The sequence below is a fragment of the Manacus candei genome, unplaced genomic scaffold, assembly GCF_025592945.1.
Source record: "Manacus candei isolate 608988 ecotype Guabito, Panama unplaced genomic scaffold, ASM2559294v1 h1tg000014l, whole genome shotgun sequence".
NCBI classification, from domain to species: Eukaryota; Metazoa; Chordata; class Aves; order Passeriformes; family Pipridae; genus Manacus; species Manacus candei.
Window position 1 is genome coordinate 62,907,898 of NW_026138062.1, and position 19,028 is coordinate 62,926,925.

Below are 19,028 nucleotides of genomic sequence, written 5' to 3' on the forward strand. Positions count from 1 at the left end.
TTTTGTGATTTCAGATTTGGGAATTAGGATTTATTTTGAATAAGAAGTTCCACTGCTAGACATGAAAGCATCTAAGGACAAATGGAATGTTTAGATGCCACAGTAACACACTATTTTAAAATCTAAATTTATGATTTTCCTGATGGAGACTCATTGAAACCGATAAATCGAGGCAAGTATCTTGTTCAGAATTAGTGACTGGGTCCATCAAACAAAAATTCCCTGAACAGTCCTAGAGCACCCAGCTGCTAAAATTTGATTACAACACAAGGTGACAGCTGACTTTCACATCAGAAGACTAAAACTGGAAGAAATAGGCACCTAGAGTACTACAGACAAGTATACTAAACTTCTCAAATTAGTAATGTGACTAGTGACCTATATAATGGGCAAAGGTTTAACACTCTGAGGAAAGTACCATGAAAATCTCTGCACTGAAGGTCTAATCCAACCTGCAGGGAACAGTGTTGGAGTTTAAAGAGTAATAGTTGCATTGTCGTGCATAGTACAGTGGTTAGATTTTTCCAGAATGTTGGAATAAAGGGAAAAAAAGTGTTTTACATGTCTAAAATATTTTTTACATTAAGAGTAAATGTTGGAGAATGTAAATGCACAGTATATTAAAAAAATATCAGGGAGAGTTTATTGTAGTTTTCTTCAGGAAAAAATCCTATAAATTAATATCCAGTTAGACTATATGTTCACCACTTTAGCTTCTAAATATTTAATGGTCAGCATCTTTCTGACATACAGCTATTAAATGCACGTTCCAAAGTTACTGCCAATTTATAAATTTTTACTACTGAAATTTAGAAATGAGGTAACGGGGATATAAAGTAAATATCTCAATGCAGTGATTCACCTTATTTTAGAACAAGGCCTCATTTTTGTGACTTACAAAACAATGGTTTTTAAGGCCCCTACACAGGACAGGACATGTTTCTAAAGTGTCATATGAAAAGTGATAATATTCAATAACAGACATAGAGTCTTGAAAAATCACAGACCAACCCAACATTCTCTTAACATTAATTTTATAAAATACCTTACATGAACAGATAAAGAACTTGAGCATACATAATAACCAAAATTTAAAAAGAATGTTGAATAAAATATAAATTAATTGAACACATCACTAAGTTTGCCACATGTTAGACAAGTTTATAAAAGGCATTTTCAGATAAAATAGTTATTTGAAAGAAAATCCTTCAAAATGGAAACTACTGAAGTCCTTTTTCAAGAAGTCACTCCTAAAAGCTCAAAATTCCAGGTCAACAGGTAGTACCTGAATTTGCTTTGAATACGGTGTTCATTTTCTTCAAAATTTGTCAATATTTAAGACACAAACTTAAATGCTTTCAGGTCAGAGTTGTCAGTGCAAAGTAAAGCTTCAAGCTGAAAATTAGAGAAATATAACAGAAGAAATGATCCTGGTACAAAACGTCCTAAATTCACATTATAAAAAAGCTGAGCCAGATGCACTCTTGAGATACTGAACATTAACAAATTTTATCAGTGGCCATTTTAGGGTTCCAGCCATGCCATTAACACGGTTAATTATATTAAATTAATTTCTCTTATCCCAATTTAAATTCTTTCTACTCATAGTCTTTGGAAAAGATCCGTGCTGTTGACGTCCACTTGCTCTGTTCAACTTCTGATTCAGCCAATTTGCTCAAAATGCAGTGATTTACCAAAAGGAGAGAAAAGATGAGGTCAACAGACATCACAATGATGGTCTAAAGGCTGAAATATTGGAAGAAATATGACAGCACATGTTTCTGAGTTTAACCAACTTTGTTCATCCAAGCACTCTCACTCAAGTCAGTCTTCCTTAAAGTTATACATGTGCCTAACACACTGCCAGGCTCAAACCCTTAAGTTTTTCAAAGGTTAAAATATGTTTAGAGAACTATGTCTTTAGAGACCTAGACTGCAGCCAGATTAATTTATTTTAAGCCTATTAATTCCTGCAGAGTAAACATCAACACTCTAGCAAAGCAATTTCGCTCTGTTTGACTTTAAAACTATTAACCAAAACAGGCTTGAAATAGTCTGCATTTTCCACTATTTAGAAGTGTTATTAGCACTCATTTAAAGATTAATGGAACTCTTTTTTAAGTTACCACTCAGAATATTGCTCACCAAGTTGTTTTTTTAACACATAATGAAAAAAGTAAGTGTCACTGGTGGTCACAACCAAAAAGGAGAAGGAAAACTTTAAAAACCTTAATCTATCAGGCAGTAGTTCCAGCCTCTAATTGAAATATAAGGATGCAATTTGTACTAAGCTTCTGCATAAAAAGAAAGAAAATGAGTTCTTCATAACAATTCAAAATTTCAAAACTGAATCTGCACATTGTTTGTTCACCCTTGTAAAGTGTTCTTTTTTTCACTGTCATCATTGCTATGCTAGCAGTTATGCTAGAACCTCATTTCAGTGATTCCAGTACAACCAGAGTGTATAATTTAATAGCATGAATCATTTTGAATTTATAGCTAGCTAAAATGCTACAGTGATGTTGTAAACAAAACAAATGAACAAGAGGGTTTCAAGACTAGACAAAACTTATTCCTAAAACTGAGGAAAGAGATTAACTTGAACTATAAAAGCACAGAATATAACTTAGACCTAAACTTTTCGTAAACTGTACTTGAAGAATGAACAAGTAAATGAAGTTGCAAATGCTCTTTTCTGGAACATAAACTCAGAATCATTTGCTTAAATCAAAACAGAATAGAAGTTCTTCCCTATACCCTGATAGTCCTGATCATTTTTTATCACTGAAGCAGATTAATGATATATGTACTACACTTTGTGATGCTACAAAGTAATTTATTTAATTGGTTTTAAGAATAAGTTCCTTGGTGAAACAATGGACTTTGAGACAGCACAGTAATTTCCAGTGGGTGTTCTCAGTTACTCTGAATCCTGCAATTCAGCCACTTGCTGTCTTCTAAAAAAATCTTTACAACAAATGCATTGGCTGCTGAGGTCTGATCCGGTAAATGATTTAACTTTTAACACTTGCTCAGCGTGAAGAACACTAAGAGCTGAAAGGGAATAATGAATATATACTTCACACCCAGCTTGGCACACTGTGAAAATTATCATATACTGGTCACATCTCAAAATGCGAAAAATATTCTAACTACCACATGGTATTATTTTTTCAATAGTATTAGAATAAAAGAAGATTTCAAAGTTTCCTAAAAAAAACAAGAAAGCAGCAATCTTAAGAATTTTTCTGAAAATATTTGGACTGTTTACTTTGAGTGTACTCAGAAAAGAGTTGTCTTCTCTCTCTTTTCTAAAATTCAGAATACTTATAATTTGGCTTGCATCAATTTGGGCTCAAAAATGAAACATCAAAGTCTGGAGTACCACTAACCACGTAAAGCAAAAATGTATTTCCAACTAAGCAGTTGGAAACTGACTGAAGGAATTTGGATATTAAACACATACTCGAGAATTATAAAGTGTACAGGGAGGGAGGATATTACTAAAGAATTTTGCAAAAAATATTGCTACAGTAGCATTAGGAATTAACAGTGCATCAAAGATTTAAAGTTTCCAAGTTAATACAAACTGATCCAAGCCACAATGAACCACAGGATAATCACTTAAACAAAAAATTAACTGCATTCTATTTTACAGAAGTTAGACCTGGAATTTACCTGAATATCATTAATATTATTCAAATAGATTCCTTCTACTCTGGCATAACTCAGGTCACAAAGAACTGGTGACATTAGTGTGTAATCAAAACACAATATTATCGTGTGCATTTGACTTTTTTTGAACATTTGCAATCAAATACTCAAATTTGAAAGAGATTTTACATGTGAGAACTCAGTAGCACTGCTGCATGAAGTATTTTATTTGTTGTTTGGGACTTTTTTGTGGAAAGTGTATATAAAAGACCTTGGGGACTACAGGTCATGGAATTCATGTTAAACAGAAAGCTGCCCAACATCACTGTCAAAATACCTTTAAAAAGGCAGTTCATAGACAAAATAATGCATTTTACATTCAGATATTTCCTCTCCCAAAAGCAAAGGAATCTCAGAAGAAAAAAAAAAAATCAGTAGTGAAGGCCACATACTTTTTGCATTTGATGAGCTGAAATGCAAAAAAAAACAATTAAAGCATCTTGTAAGAGAAAAACAAAACAAAACACAGAACTTCTGGAAAGTGATGATTTAGTTGATGGAGTGGTCAGCATGGAAACTGTTGAGAATGCTACAGCAGAACTGACCACAAATACAAGGGAATATGAACAGGAACATAGTACAGGCACAAACTAGAAAACTGTAACTTGCCAACTTGTAAACAAGAAAAAGCATTTCACAGATTAAAAGTTCTAGGGAAGTAAACTTCTTTAAATTACTTTGTCAGTTCAACCCTGATTTAAAAAAGTATGGCTAGCAAAAATACATAAGCCTCAGCATATTTATAAGTCTTGATCAGAGCAGCCATGAGCCTTTGATAAACGGCTGGAAACAAACACCCTTCTACTAAGGATGAAAGAAAAATATTCCATTCTCTTCTTCCTCTCATTCCCCAATCCACACATGTATCTGTAGAATTATTCACATGCTCCAAGAAAATCTTGATGCTGCTATAGGTTGAGACGTGGAGAGACGGGTGGAGGAAAACAGACAAACTCTCTTAAAATACTACGGGCCACGTCAACGTTATTCTGGGCAATCTCAAGTGCCCTCTTGACTTCTTCAAAGGAATAGCCCTCTCCCATAAGTTTTGCAATTTTTGCATCCACATTTTCCGTGGAACTGTCAGAGCTGTATGCTTTCCTGTGATGTATTTCTGGTGCAGTTCTCCGAGGAAGTGGTTTAGGGGGCCTGGCTGGTGCTTGTGAACCATCTGTTTCAAATAGAAGAGATAGAAATCAATACAAATTGGCTTAAGGTTTTTTTTAAAGGTAGGTCAAGCCTCATGAAGCAGTTTAAACAATAAAATACTAAAGAAACATGAATAAATATTTTAGTTAACTGATATATCTCATTTTAAAATTTGGGCAAAAGCTGAAGCACTCAAGAACATCTAAAATAGAAATAATGTAGTAATATACTAGTTTAATAATATGATAGGAACATGCAATTTACAATTTGGATTATCCAAAGTTGGAAGAAAAAGTAAGTATGATGGAACAACAAAGATGGTGAAAATAGCCAGTCAAAATTTTAAAGGCTTTCCACTGTTAAACCCACAGCTCGAAAACTTCTTCTTAGTTTAAAAAAACCCCAACCAACAAAGCCACAAACAAAAAAACCCACTAAACAAAAAACAAACAAGCAAAACCCAACCACAAATTTGATCACAATTTTATTGAAGACTGTAAGTTTCGCAGAAGAGGAATCCAGACAAATGTGCCCAAGAGAGAAAAATCCTTCACTTATTGGTACATCTTGGAGATTCTGTTCAGTCAACTGCAGTTCATTTTATGCACAACAGCTACACCTAAGTACATAAATAACTGGTTTCTCAAAAAAAAAACTCTAGTTCAATTATTCTCATGGTGGGAACAGAACATGATCCTCCCTCTCCAGTCTCCCTTTGGAAATTTCTCCCCTTCCCTTATCTTCTCTGGAAAGGTTACTTTCACAGTTGATGCTGGTGGTTGGGAATCCTGATGTGCTGGTGAAAAAAAGCTAATATTCAAACTTGCTAATCTTCTCAGAGTCAAGAGTTTTGTGCTCAAGTAAACTTGGTACTTTACTGAAACCTCCTTATCCTCGCTGATTCCCCAGTAAGAAGCTTAAATACAAGCAGGCATAGTGCACAAAACACTTTCAAGAGCAAAGTATTAAAAAAATTTAAAAAAGTCTTTAATCCCTCAAAAAGGGTTCTAAAGAGTCTCATCAACAGTGACTTTGATAAAGATAAATTAGAGGAATTTCTGGTCGTGATACTTCCTGTTTACTTACACTGACATCAATGGCATTTTGCAGTGTTAAGTACTTCAGAGACAGTTTTTTAGAGATGGAAGAAATGTTATATTTCTAGTATTCTTGTTATAACATGCTACCTTATCATAACACTGGATAGAGAGAACTATAATTCAACTGAGTGCATTAAACACTTCAGATGAACGAAAACAGTTCACACTAGGTCATGTCTAATGTTTTTCCATCCATTCAGATGAGTGTTGCCATAAAATTTCATTCCACTTCTTAATTCAGAGAAGATAATAGTACTTTTAGCAAGACGGTGATATTCATATTACAAATGCCTGAAAGAAATTTGATTAAAGATTTATAGTAAGGAGCTACAACCTACAGACAGTGAGGGCTATTTTGTATTTGTTTTGATTTTTTTCTCTCTGAAGATGAGAAGACTTATGTAAATGATAAGCATTCTAATAAACACACCTGAAGCAGATCCAACCTGCTAAGAAGGTGTGGAAGATCCATGAAACACACTGGTCTGAGAAATTAAATGTAGCTCAGGAAATGTGGTTAATCACTAAAAACCAAATCAGAAACAAGTTCAAATTTCTCATTTCATTTATTTTAGAAAACTCAAGACTGTAAAAGAAGAATATTCCTTATATTTAAAATAATGGCACATCAAGTTAAAACCAATCAATTTTCTTTCACAATCATTTCAAACTATTTTCATATGTACATTTCATTATAGAATTAATTTCTAGAGTATGAAACAAAATTAATTTACAAACTTTAAATTTTCCCAGGGCTTGAAGCACAGAAGAAATTCCTCGTGCATAGATCAGATCCTTCTGTGTGTTACATGAGGATATATTTTTCTCTACTCAGTCTAATACAGGCTTAAAACTGAAGTTATTTCTTGTTTAAAACCTTCCTTTGCTGAAGCTTTCAAACAAACTTTATTAAGCAATCACATAATTTAGAAAGGTCATTTTTAATTCTGTCAGCAGAATTGCAGTATAGGCATTTTATTCTAACTACAGTGACATCTCTCTATAGCACAGATACTTTAAGATGTTCAGCACTCTCTCTCGCAATTCCCATTATTATTTTTTTAAGCGCTGACAGCTCTTTCAATATCTTCACATCCATATAAAATTTTAGCTAAAGCTGGGTATCATACTGGATCCTGAGCTTAAAGATACTAAGCCTAAGCTGCATGTCCATCTGGACACTGAGATAGAGGTATTAAACAGGACTTTCCTTCCCAACTCCCATCCTCTCTGATGTTCCAGCCACCACAGATGTCTAACTAAAAAATTCAAATAGATTTTCCAATTGTGTAATTCAATTAACAGTTTCTACAGCAAGGAGCTTCCTCTATCACTCACATTTCTGTAAATCAGCACTAGATTTAACCCTTGGTTAGTATAAAGGCAGACACAAGCCCATTTAATAAATGTTCAAAATGCATGGAAAAAGTAGTGAGGGCTCTGTGGCACAGTGGGAAGAGGCTATTTGTAACGATGACAACTGTCCACTCCTCTCTGCTGTGAAATGCCCTTCTTTTCTTCCCTTGCTGCTTCTCCTGCACATTCCATGGTCTTTCACAGGCTGAGAAGCATCAGAGAAGCAGGTGATGGAGGCCCTCTGTTGAACAGCGGCAAGCAGCTACATCCAATCTGACTGGGGTACAGGAACAAAGCATACTGAGGGGACATCTGCACTAACTCAGAGAGCAGGGAGAAAATGAGAAAGGAGTCACTGCACACATCACTCCATCAAGCTGTTAGGCATCATCTTCGTATTCTACATTACCATGACACATTATTGCCCCTAATGTTAATTGAAATCCATCCTGAAATAATATTTCTGTGTAAAGGAATTTAAATTTACATGCCAAGTGTTTTAATCAGACCATGTGAGTGAACAGGTAGCAGGCAAATATACCTAACTAACCATTTGAATCCATTTCTTACAGAATAGCTAAGTTCAGCAAAATATATCTATCTTAGAGGCCTAATTTTCTTTTTCCTTTCCGTCTTATCATTGGCTATGCTTAGGTAAAATATGCTAACTATTGGTAATATCACACAATCACAGAATGGTCTGGGTTGGAAAGGACATTAAAGATCATCTAGTTCCAACTCCTCTGACATGGATGTGCAAGAACATCTTCCACTATCCCGAGGCTGCTCTAAGCCCCATCCAACTTGGCCTCGAACACTTCAGGGATGATGCATCCACAACTTCTCTGGGCAACCTTTCCTCACCACCTTCACAGTAAAGAATTTTTTTCTAATAGGTAATCTAAATCTGCCCTCTCTAGTTTGAAGCCATTCCCCCTTGTCCTGCCACTACACGCCCTTGTAAAAAGTCAGCAGCATTCTTGCAGGCTCCCTCCAGGTATTGGAAGGCTGTAATTAAGTCACCATGAAGCCTTCTCTTCTCCAGGCTGAACATTCCCAACTCTCTTTGCCTGTCTTCATAGGAGTGGTGCTCCATCCCTCCAATCATGGCCCTCCTCTGGACTTGCTCCAACAGGTCAATGTACTTCCTATGCTGGGGATCCCATCACCTCCCTCGACCTGCTGCCCATGCTGCTTTTGATGCAGCCCAGGATATAATTGACTTTCTGGGCTCTGAAAGTCTGCATCGCCAGCTCCTGTCCAGCCTCTCATCCACCAGCACCCCCAAGTCTTATCTCCTTCTCTTGCTCTTTCTGTAATAATTTTAAACAGTTGTATATAAAAAGTTTGAGAAACCATGCCTTTGGAGTAGTTAGTTGCATAGCTCAGTACTATTTAAGCGTTCAATACAGGATACCTGGCTGAATTAGAATAAATTTCTCATTACACATTAACAATTCAGTTAAACATCATGACAGCAATCTTAAAAACAGTGAAAGTAAGGCAGAGAAGTTAAAGGACACCCCATGCTACTCTAGGGACTCAGTGGCTAAATTATAATTAGATTTTAGAGTGAACTCCATTTCTTTTCCAGTTAGTTCAAAGAATTGCCTCACAAAAGCACTGAATTGAAGAATTTCCTAAGTGAACTGATTAGTTCAGAATAAATGCAAAGGTTCTGAATGCAGCTACACTCTCTACATTGTCTTTTTAAATCATAGATGAAGGTGAACCAGTTCATCCTGAAGCTCATCAGTTCTATCCTTTGGAATTACTGCCACTGTGAAAACAACTTTCCAATTAAGAGAATGACATGATCTATCACATAGTTTTCATTTAATTGAAATTAAACAGAATATCTTGCTGCACGTCGTGCTGACTTAGAATGATATTTATAGCAAAAGTTGACACGTGTTTTAGAAGATGGCCATGGGAAACATACAGATAGAAAAGTATATATTAAGTGACATCAGAAAGCTCTAAGTTCTTAAGCAGCAAGCAGCCTGCAGTAACTGAGAAAAATTAAAAATTGTTCTACTACAGAATTGCAAGGATTGCAAGAAAACTCCACAGCTTTAAAAGTAGTTACATCATTGTCTTAATCTGTATTATAAGAGAACTTGAAGCACGTTAAATAAATCAGTTTAGCACTGTAAGACACACAGATCCCTCACAGTGTCACATATAAAACACACACTATAAATCCTTCTTTTTTTTCTAACAAAGGGAAACAAAAAGATAAACACTCATATTTGTACAGGTATTCTCTCAAAAGTGATAGCATTTACCAAAGGCATCACACTAATTCTCAATTATGCTATTCATTAAAAAATAAGCCAGCCTGAAGAGTGGTACAGAAATTTCCCATCATTTAAGTTGGAAACGATATTCTTTTTTTCCTGTACCCCAGCAGAGTGAAACTATGTATTCCTGAGAAGGAAACATATAATTACTACTAATAAAATTTATCTTTTTTTTTCCACTTGGGAACACTGGTGATGGTTATAGCTGAAAGACTAGAGTTCCTTCCTTTCTTTATGCAGTCTTCATATACAACTTCCTCTTATCTAGAGAATGATTATCGGTCCAAAACATCACTTTGCTGTTTCTTTTTGTGGTCTCTCCACACAGCAAAATAATGTAGGTGGGACAATCCTTCCCCTTCCCCATGTACCATGCACATCTAAATGAAAGAATATTTGTCTAAAAATTGGTGAAATTACTTTGAAATACAGGTCATTCTGTTATTATTTTAATTAATGTGAGTAGTTTTTCTTTAAATACTATTCGTGTTGCCTGAAAACCATATGGGAAATTTCTTTGGCGGAGGAATTGCTTCTACTGTAGCTGTTCCATTGAAAAGGAAGACAATTTTAAGTGGGTTTGGTTTTTGTCATTTTATTAAGAAACTTCTTAAAATTTTCTTAGAAATTCAGACAAACATATTAGCAAAAAAGACCAGAAAATAATAATAATTTAGAGAGTGAAGTTACTATTTTTTAAGGAGAAATGAAAGCTGAAAACTAGATGCCTGGGCTCCTTGCAGGACTTCTGATCTCTTGTCAGCATTAAAGGTGGCAGAAAAATCCCTGCCTTTCTCAAGAAATAAGAAACTAGAAGTCACATAAGCCTTCAGTTTGGCAGTTGATAAAATTGATGCTGCAGTATCTACACCAACAGACAACAGGTAGCCACTTCTACCTGGACTGCAGAACATTAATCTCTGTTATCCTTTGATAATATCATACTTCTGTAGAACAGTATTACCATTGCCATTTGATGCCCAGAATGACAAAAAACTCATTGGACTTTACAGATGAAAGTTATTTGCTTCATAAAGCTGTAATTTTCTACAAGAACAGTTTTTTGCCTTACCTGAAGATGGGGGAAGTTGATCATAGTCTTGAGATGTCCTATTTGTTTTGACATTTTCTCCAGGTACTCTACGAGCAGGTGGTAAAGGAGCATGACCAGTTATTGGATCAAAATGGGGGTCTGTAATACCAGAACAAAAAAAGGTATCTTAGAACAATTAGAATTATTATTTGAGGGATGGCTGATGCAAAGAAGCTAGGATTAAAATAGCCTCCCCTCACAGAGAGGAACCATGAACCCAGAGGTCTCCCCCAACAGCACATGCATATGGAACATATACATCCAAATTAGCATTAGCTTATTACACATATAAGCATGTTTTGAAGTGGCAAACACCAAGAGCACAGTTCAAAGTTGGTCTATCCCACACTGACTGTAACTCTTCTGTTCACATCCATGAGGTACTTTTCAATTACCCCACACTGACACTGAACTGTGGCTGGCAAAGCATGGGAGAGGTTGCAATGCCTGAAGCAACACAATCAGAAATATCCCAGCTGTTCAGTTTGGTTAGGGATTCATTACACTTCTATGTTTTGCAGTTCACATAGACTGCAGGGCGGGTTTCCTATTGATACAGTCCCAGCCATGGGTAAATATTACAGGGACAGAATTAAAAAAATGAGATAAATACAGAGTCCTGGTATATTGCGTCTTCCTTCTCCTTTTTTTTCTTTTTTTTTTTTTTTTTTTTTTTGGATACCAAAGATGCAGCTGAGCAAGTGCAGCATCATCCTGGATCTGGCTTCTGCTCTGGACTCATAAGAGTATTTGTATGTGAGTGCAACTTTTTTGCTGGTGTTGATGATGAGATTATTATTCTAATCTGACAGGTTCTGATGGGTAGCTGAGAAATCACCCTCAAGACTTGCAGGGAAACCAATCATCAAAAGCTCATCATAAATCATCTACAGCAGATTATGTGACAAGATGCAAAGTGAGTAATATGGTTTTCGAAATACCATATGAATAAAAAAAGACCAATTCACACAACCATGCGTGCCTAAGTAGATGCATACACTCCTAAGATTAATGAAAACTGCTGCTATAAGATTGTGTCCCCTATGCAAATATGAAGAACAATACATGGCTGTACATATGTATTCCACATACTTTTTAAAAGCTATTAAATGTTTTTTAACACTATCAGTGATGTTTCTAGGATTATTTGGAAGTAACACTTAAAAAGGGCTTCTATTTTTCCTCTCCACTCCCATTAGAATTGAATGGTGCATTGTGTGTTTCTGCATCAGATGGTACAACTGAGCCACCCATTCAGACTGGACTGTTGAAGATTACATTACTTTTATTTTGAAGTGCAGAAGATAAACTAATTTTCTTGGCCCTGTATTTATGAAGATCAAGCTCTAAATTATGTAGTGTGCTGAGTCTTTTTACCTAGATGCATTCAGAGGCTTATATGAGAAAGTAAAACATTGGGCTGAATTTACATAATAAAATATACACGGCTTTGGCAAATCACTCAGTGTCAGGCCTTGAGTGATAGCAAAATATACATAATAAAAACATTCCATAAAAGGTAACTGCAGTTCAACCTAAAGCAGCTCCCTTTCATCCCACAGCAAGTACCATTCACACAGGTCAGCCAAACACCTGACAACCTGTGAGGCCATCACGGAGTTGCACGTGACTGCTTGTCATCTACACTCTGGCCTTCCTGTGATACCACCACCAAAATATTTCAATTTATCCTTCTCCTTATAGCTCCTAATAAAAACAGATAAAGGGAAGATGACATCTAACCATAGCACAAGGTAGATCATCACTGAAAATATTCACAGTAAACTTAAGACGCCAACGTCTTTCGGAAGCTCACACAAAGAAAAAAAAAATTCACTTCACAGTCATGCACTATAACCCACAAAAATCCTGTTGTAATCTGTATCATAAACAGCAAGTGTTTCAACTTAACTAACCTGACAATCAAACGCTTTTCAACTCAGAGACAAAAATCATGAATTGTGGAAGTAGCTTTTATACCTTTCATAAGCAAAATACCACACAGAAAGCATCACAGGGATTTACAGGGAGAGATGGATGAAAACTTGACTTACAAAAAGGTTATTTGACTTTGCAAAAAGGGTATGAACCCCAGGACCCAGCAACTGTGTTCACAGCTAATACAGTTTTGTGGTAAAATTTTACAACAGTTCTAACAAAGCAGAATGTTCTTTTCCCTTATTTTCTAGCTTCTCCACAAGTTTCAACTTGAAAATAAACAGCATGAATTATGGTTTACTATTGAAAACAATGGAGTTGACAAAAGGACTAGTATCACAGATTACAACAGAAAATTTGGCACAAGTTTTAACTCTTACTAAAAAAGTACAATTTACCAAAATCTCTTAGCCTGGTATAGAAATATTGACCTTATTTTATTACTTTGTGATATTGAAAAGTGAAGTCTTTCTATCTTCTGAGTTGCTTCACCTCCACCATAAAAAAACCCAGAATTTTTTAATATTTTTGTATAATCAATTCTGAAGCCTGATGACAATTTTATCACTGAACAGATAAGCTTCTGAAGTAAAGGAAAATGAAAACGAAATAAAGTGTTGCTTCCTCTGTATTCCTACCAGAATGAAGGAAGAGTTCATGTCCTGAAGAAGGTCGGCTTCCTGAGCCAGCAGGTTTTGTGTGCTCAATCATGCTGTGCCGAGCAGGAGGTGGTGGGGGTGGCAGTGAAGGGGGCAAGTTATCAAATGTGTCTTCGTCTGCATTTCAGAAACGAATTATTAGATGAGCAAAACTTCATTAAGAACTGCATAATAAAGAATGAAGCTTAAACTTTATTTTTCTCTGGCTGCTGAGGCCTTTACTCCCAGGGTTCATCTAAGCAGTTCAGTGACTCCAGTAATGAAACTGCAAAGCTAGGATTGTACTACACACAATCCTCTTCTAAAACATGCTCTGACTGACCTTTTGCAGAGCTCAGTTTCTTTTCTGGGACGGGAGAAGGGATTGCTTTTAGTGACTTGATTGCAAAGAACATATTAGAAGGAAAGCTTCACTGACTATCATTGTAGAGTAACAGCTGTGTTTCAGCAGCTAAGCAAATATATTTATATACAAATGCCAGTGCTGAGTACCTTGGATCTGCTACATTTATACAGCGTATTATCTTTATCTACTGTTCGGAAGCTCCAACTCCAGATACAAACTGAATTTTCTAGAGCTTGGCAAAAGAATGCATCCCTTACACAAAGGTGGTGCAGACAGGACTGGAGTTACCAAGCAGTGTGATTTTTATGTGTTCTTTTGCCTTGAATTCTCCTGCAACTCAGCAATACTTCAGGGACCAGAGAGAACATAGTGCAGGAACAAGGCATATGTTCAAAAGGTGTTATGGAACCAGAAAATTGGATGATGACACATCCGCACAGACACAATCATGCAGCTGAGTTTGTCAGTGAGAGTAGGGGTGGTGGCCAAGCACAGCACCAGTATATATGCAGAGATCAAGGATTTTTATCTAGGAGAACAGAACAGAAATCAGGGTTGGCAAAAATAGCTTTTGGTGACTGTATACAGCAGTGAGTTTTGAACTGTCCCTTAACAGTGGAAAAAATGCCAGAAATAAACTTACTAATTTAGTGGTTTGGGGTTTTTTTACATAAATACCATCTCTTTGGCATTTTTGTATTTGTTAAAATTAATGGAACTATTTAAGCTACAATAGGAAAACCCCTCCAGTATTACATAAAATTGCAATGCTCAAACTTCTTAGTAGAGACAAACAATTAATATTTATTTTAGGGAAAATGTTTTAGTGTGCCTTTTTGTCTGTCTCATGTGAGGGCTTACAGGCAGACTCCAAGTACAGATCACTGACACAAATATTGACTTACAGCTGTAATATTTAGCTCATAGCCTGTCTGGTATTCTTAGCACACTCAACAGTGGTTGTTTTTCAGTAAACATGGCATTTAGTTCATCTAGGCAGTGTTAACCATTACATGTAATCAGCAAAAAGTCTGCAACCTAAAGGGGGCACCAGAAGATCATAATCGGAGGGTGTCCTGTTGAGCAAAGAGCTGTGTTTTGGGTTGTCTCTGGTAGGAGGTCGTGCAGGTGGCAAAGGTACCGGAAGAGTAGGTGCATCATAGACATCTCCTGAATGACACAACCACAAGAAGTGAATGTTTTCTTGCTGTACCCCTAGAGCAGCACAGAGCAAATTTTCTTGATAAACAGCGAAAAGTAAAAACATACCTAACTCAGGATGTTTTGATTTCTTTATCTCAGAAGTAGTACTGTGTGTTCCATTCGTTACTCCAGCACATTGACCGTTCTCACACACCCTGAAGACAGACATTAAGCAGGAAGCAATCAACCATTTAGCCAAGCATTAATTCCCAGAATGACCAAGTACCTGTGCTGGTAGTTCAGTATATGGAAATGAATGAAATATAATAAGCTGTGCCCATTTTAAAATTTATGGGCTTTGATACTGAGAGCAGATACTGGTTAACCACCAATAAAACTGCTTTGAAGGATTATACTGCTTTCTTGGTGAGATACTGACATGGTTTAAATAACTTACTCAAGGCTGCAATACAAGTTAGAGGAAGAAATAACATTAAACACAGTCCTCACTTCAGAGCTAAGGTCATTATTTTATTCACACAGTTAAGTCACAGACTCAATCCCATTTTGCCTTCCCAGATGTTGAATTTTCCCTAGCAGAAATATGAAAGAGATTGGTGTAAGATTTTGGTTACGATCCACACCAAAGTACACAGAAAGCCATTAAACCAAATACAAGAACAACAAAAAAATCCAAACAGAACTCCACTACACACCACTAATAATAACGAATTTCAACTAAACTCTTTGCTAAACATTAAAAAAAACCCACCAAAACTCCCAAAATTGAACTATCCAAAGCACTTTTGCAGGAACCTATTAATTTCTGTATCAAAAAGCTGAGTCTTGCTGATACTTCTATCACAGTTAACTGATTTTTTTTTAAATGGAAGCATATTATACTCTCAAAATTAAATAACAGTATCAAATTGAATATGAAACTCATCCAACCAAACAGTACAAAGTGCCTATAATCTTGTCAAAAACACTGGTGTTTATTTTTGTAAGATGACTTGGTTCAAATATTGCAGGGAAAAACATAGAACAAGCCTTTTCAGAATATTATATATTGTTTAAAGAAACATGAAAGAACTAGGAAATTAGTCCTGTCACTGGAACCATGGACCCTGCATATTCAGAAAAAAACAGAGTTTCCTTGGAAAAAGGCCACCATGCTAAGCAATTCCAGCTTAAAAATAAAAATCTCAACCCACCGTGCACCATTATTACTAAATATTGGGAAATCTACTAGAGTTAGCTAAAATTTCAGATCTTGGGTTTTTACCAATAGTATTAATACGCATATCAGCTTTTGCCATATGGAAAGGAGGAATGAAATAAAGGTCTGGAATCATTTAGAATACATAAACAGGAAAGAGGAAGTGAAATTGTGTTTTTGTGGTCCCCAGAGTTACAACTAGGAGTAATGAAATAAATGTAAGAATAACTGCAAGATTTAAAAAAAAGAAATCAAAACAACAAAACTACCCTAATGATAAGTGCCATTTTGCTATGAATTCATTCCCCCAGAGAAGTGGTAGAGGAAGTGTTGCTTCTATCTTTGATATTAGATTGGTTCAATCTTTCAAATGCAGTGGATGCAACACTTCCTTAGACTCCTCAGCATATACACTAAGTAATTAAGAATATTTTCTACTTTAATTTTAATCTGTTCTGCATTTTCAATAATATAACTAGCCACAGGCAGCAAAGTAATTTAACATGGCACCACTTCAGAAGTATTCAATTCATAACGAGCCCAGTTAAGTAATCAGTTTACAAACAATGCTGAAATACCTGTTTACATCAACAGTTAACTCCAAAAAGAAGGGCAACAAATGAGTACTAACAAGTGAGCCTTCTGTCCTTTTCCTTTTTGGAGAAAGCTTTACTAGGAAAAGATAGCGAATGTAATAATGTAACATTCTTCTAAAAGTAGCCTAATTAGTAGCGCTGTAATTATTTCCCTCCATTTCTTATTGCTGAATTTGCCCCATACATTGGAAGAGATGATCAGCTGTAACAAAGCAGACAATTAATTGATCTGCCAGAAATTAAGACGGAATAATTTTTTATATTATTTTTGTAATAGTTTTAGCATTCTTGCATTTACTGGTAAAAGAGTGAAAAGTCTTAGAGACAATACAAATTGGGAGTAGGATGGAAGAATTACATGGTTTCTAGATTATAAAACATCCAGAAGACTTTAGGGGGCTCTTTAGCTTACTGAAAATTCCAAGTACTATGCAAGAAGTGAAGAAGTAACACTTACGAAAGAAATAGAAAGTGATAATGGGGAAAAAAACTGAAATGTGCTAAAAATTTATGACAATTAAAAAAAAATAAAAAAATGTTGTTAAGAGTTTTGCTAAACAATACTGAGAAGTTTTCTTGAAACAAAAAACCCCTCCCCATGAGATTTAAAGAAGTGCATTAAAAGAATACAACATCAACCAGAAACCAGAGTCTTTCTTGAAAGATTTATCTCAGTTTTCACATCTAAGTAGAAACAGCTAAAAGAAGACATTCTAACTATGTAACTATATGGAACACTAGATTTTCTTTTTTTCTTTTTCTTTTTTTTTAAATGCTTAGGAGAATGGTTTGAGTTAAAATTCTTATCAGAATGTATAATAAGAAGAGTTGGTGGTTTTAATCATGGAGCAACCTAAATGGCAAACTGAGGTATTTTTTCTGTACCAAGTCCTGGATTCATGCCAAAAAAACCCCACCATGTGCACAGTAAAAACTGCAAAAAACTTTTAACTAAGCTTTCCATCTACAGCCTCTATTAATAATTCCAAGGGTCTGCTAAAATCCTGTACCAGCCAATTGAATGCACTCAATTCTTTCTTTCTGCAAAAGAGGCTAAAGAAAAATGATGACTTTCTATATTCCCAGCTGGTTATTTTCTCAAGAATCTTTCAGTTTGCATCATCATCCCCCCCCCCCCCCCCTTTTTGGCACTTTGTTTTACATTGCAGAGGTCTCAGACCATGCAGACCCAACTGTTTCTGGGTGATGTTAACTCAAAAGATGTCCTGCAGGAGCTCATCTCGTGGGCTGCAATTACTAAAGGGCACTCCAGCCACGGGACCATGTTAGGGCTTGTATGAATCTGAAGCTTCCCAAAACATACAGTGTGGATGTGGGGTCCTTGGAGTCAACTGGTCCCCTCTGCAGGCTCTCTCCTACTGCACCACAATACTTACTAACCCAAATAGTCCTCAGAAGTTGCTAAACCAAGGTAATCTGCCCACATACTGCTCTGTTCTGCTGCAGACAACTTTCTGCCTAAGAAGGGTTACATCCTGAGTAACTTTGGTCATGCAAGCAGCTCAGACTCTATTAGATGACTTCACATGGCACAAAAAGACATTCCCGTGCAGAAGCACGTTACAATCCCATAAAAAATGGCATAGGTAAAAAGGATTAGGACCTTGGAATTTTTTTTAATTTCCTACTTTTTTGCTCAGCCAACCTTGACAGTTTTATTCAGCATTGATTTTTTTTTAAAGTCTCATACTGTAGATAAGAATATTTAAGTACTCAAGTTCATAAAGCTTAGACAACTGTGTAATATTCATGCCTATGCAGTAAAGACTGGATCAGCATTTCTAATAAAGAGAGAATTTTTAACCTGCACGCAAGGAGTAATTATACTATGACCTTTTTTCTACCTCTTTTAAGTTCTGATTAAAGAGGTCTAAAAATTATAATTGGCTAATTTTAGGCTGAGAGACATGTTGGGCTTCACTGATGGTAGGTCTTTGAATCACATTCTGACAGAGGAAAAAATGGCTATATGTCACTGCAATTTTTAATCACAGAAGAATCTAAACTTTTTAGATCAATATTTGATTTTAATATCATACTTTTGACCTACAAGACCAGTAGAAAGTTGTCCCCATTTTATTTCTAAGACTTATTCACTTAATTCCAGCCATTCTGACTGTTTTATGAGTCAAAGTCCAAGTTCACCAGGAATGACACAGCTTTCAGTTGCCATGTCACTTGGCTCCAAATCTCCTTGCCATAATTCATGAGTAATTCAGAACTGTGAAAGTTTGGAGATAGTGTTTTAGAACACATTTAAAGCTAAGGAAATATATTCCACTTGTATTGAAAAAAGGTTCTTTTCCAGAGAAGTACAAAGAAAACATGCTTCCAAACAGGTTCAAGAAGATAAAAAGGCATCCTACACATCGGACAAAAAGAGAATCAAAG

The 19,028-nt window shown here is 35.8% G+C and overlaps 1 protein-coding gene across 7 annotated transcripts in view; it reads right to left on the bottom strand.

Annotated features, from left to right (window-relative positions):
* Nucleotides 1–991: 991 nt before the first annotated feature.
* Nucleotides 992–19,028, bottom strand: part of CBLB (Cbl proto-oncogene B) — a 134,283-nt gene continuing 116,246 nt past the window's right edge. For 4 of the 7 annotated variants that reach the window (XM_051780939.1, XM_051780943.1, XM_051780946.1 and 1 more), the window contains 4 exons: nucleotides 14,697–15,016; nucleotides 13,292–13,429; nucleotides 10,695–10,814; nucleotides 992–4,885 (listed from right to left, as the gene is read on the bottom strand). In XM_051780939.1, the coding sequence (XP_051636899.1) occupies nucleotides 4,623–4,885; nucleotides 10,695–10,814; nucleotides 13,292–13,429; nucleotides 14,697–15,016 (841 nt within the window). In that variant the 3' untranslated portion in view covers nucleotides 992–4,622. The remainder of the gene's footprint in view (nucleotides 4,886–10,694; nucleotides 10,815–13,291; nucleotides 13,430–14,696; nucleotides 15,017–19,028) is intronic. The other 3 variants (XM_051780942.1, XM_051780940.1, XM_051780941.1) reach the window with 2 other exon arrangements.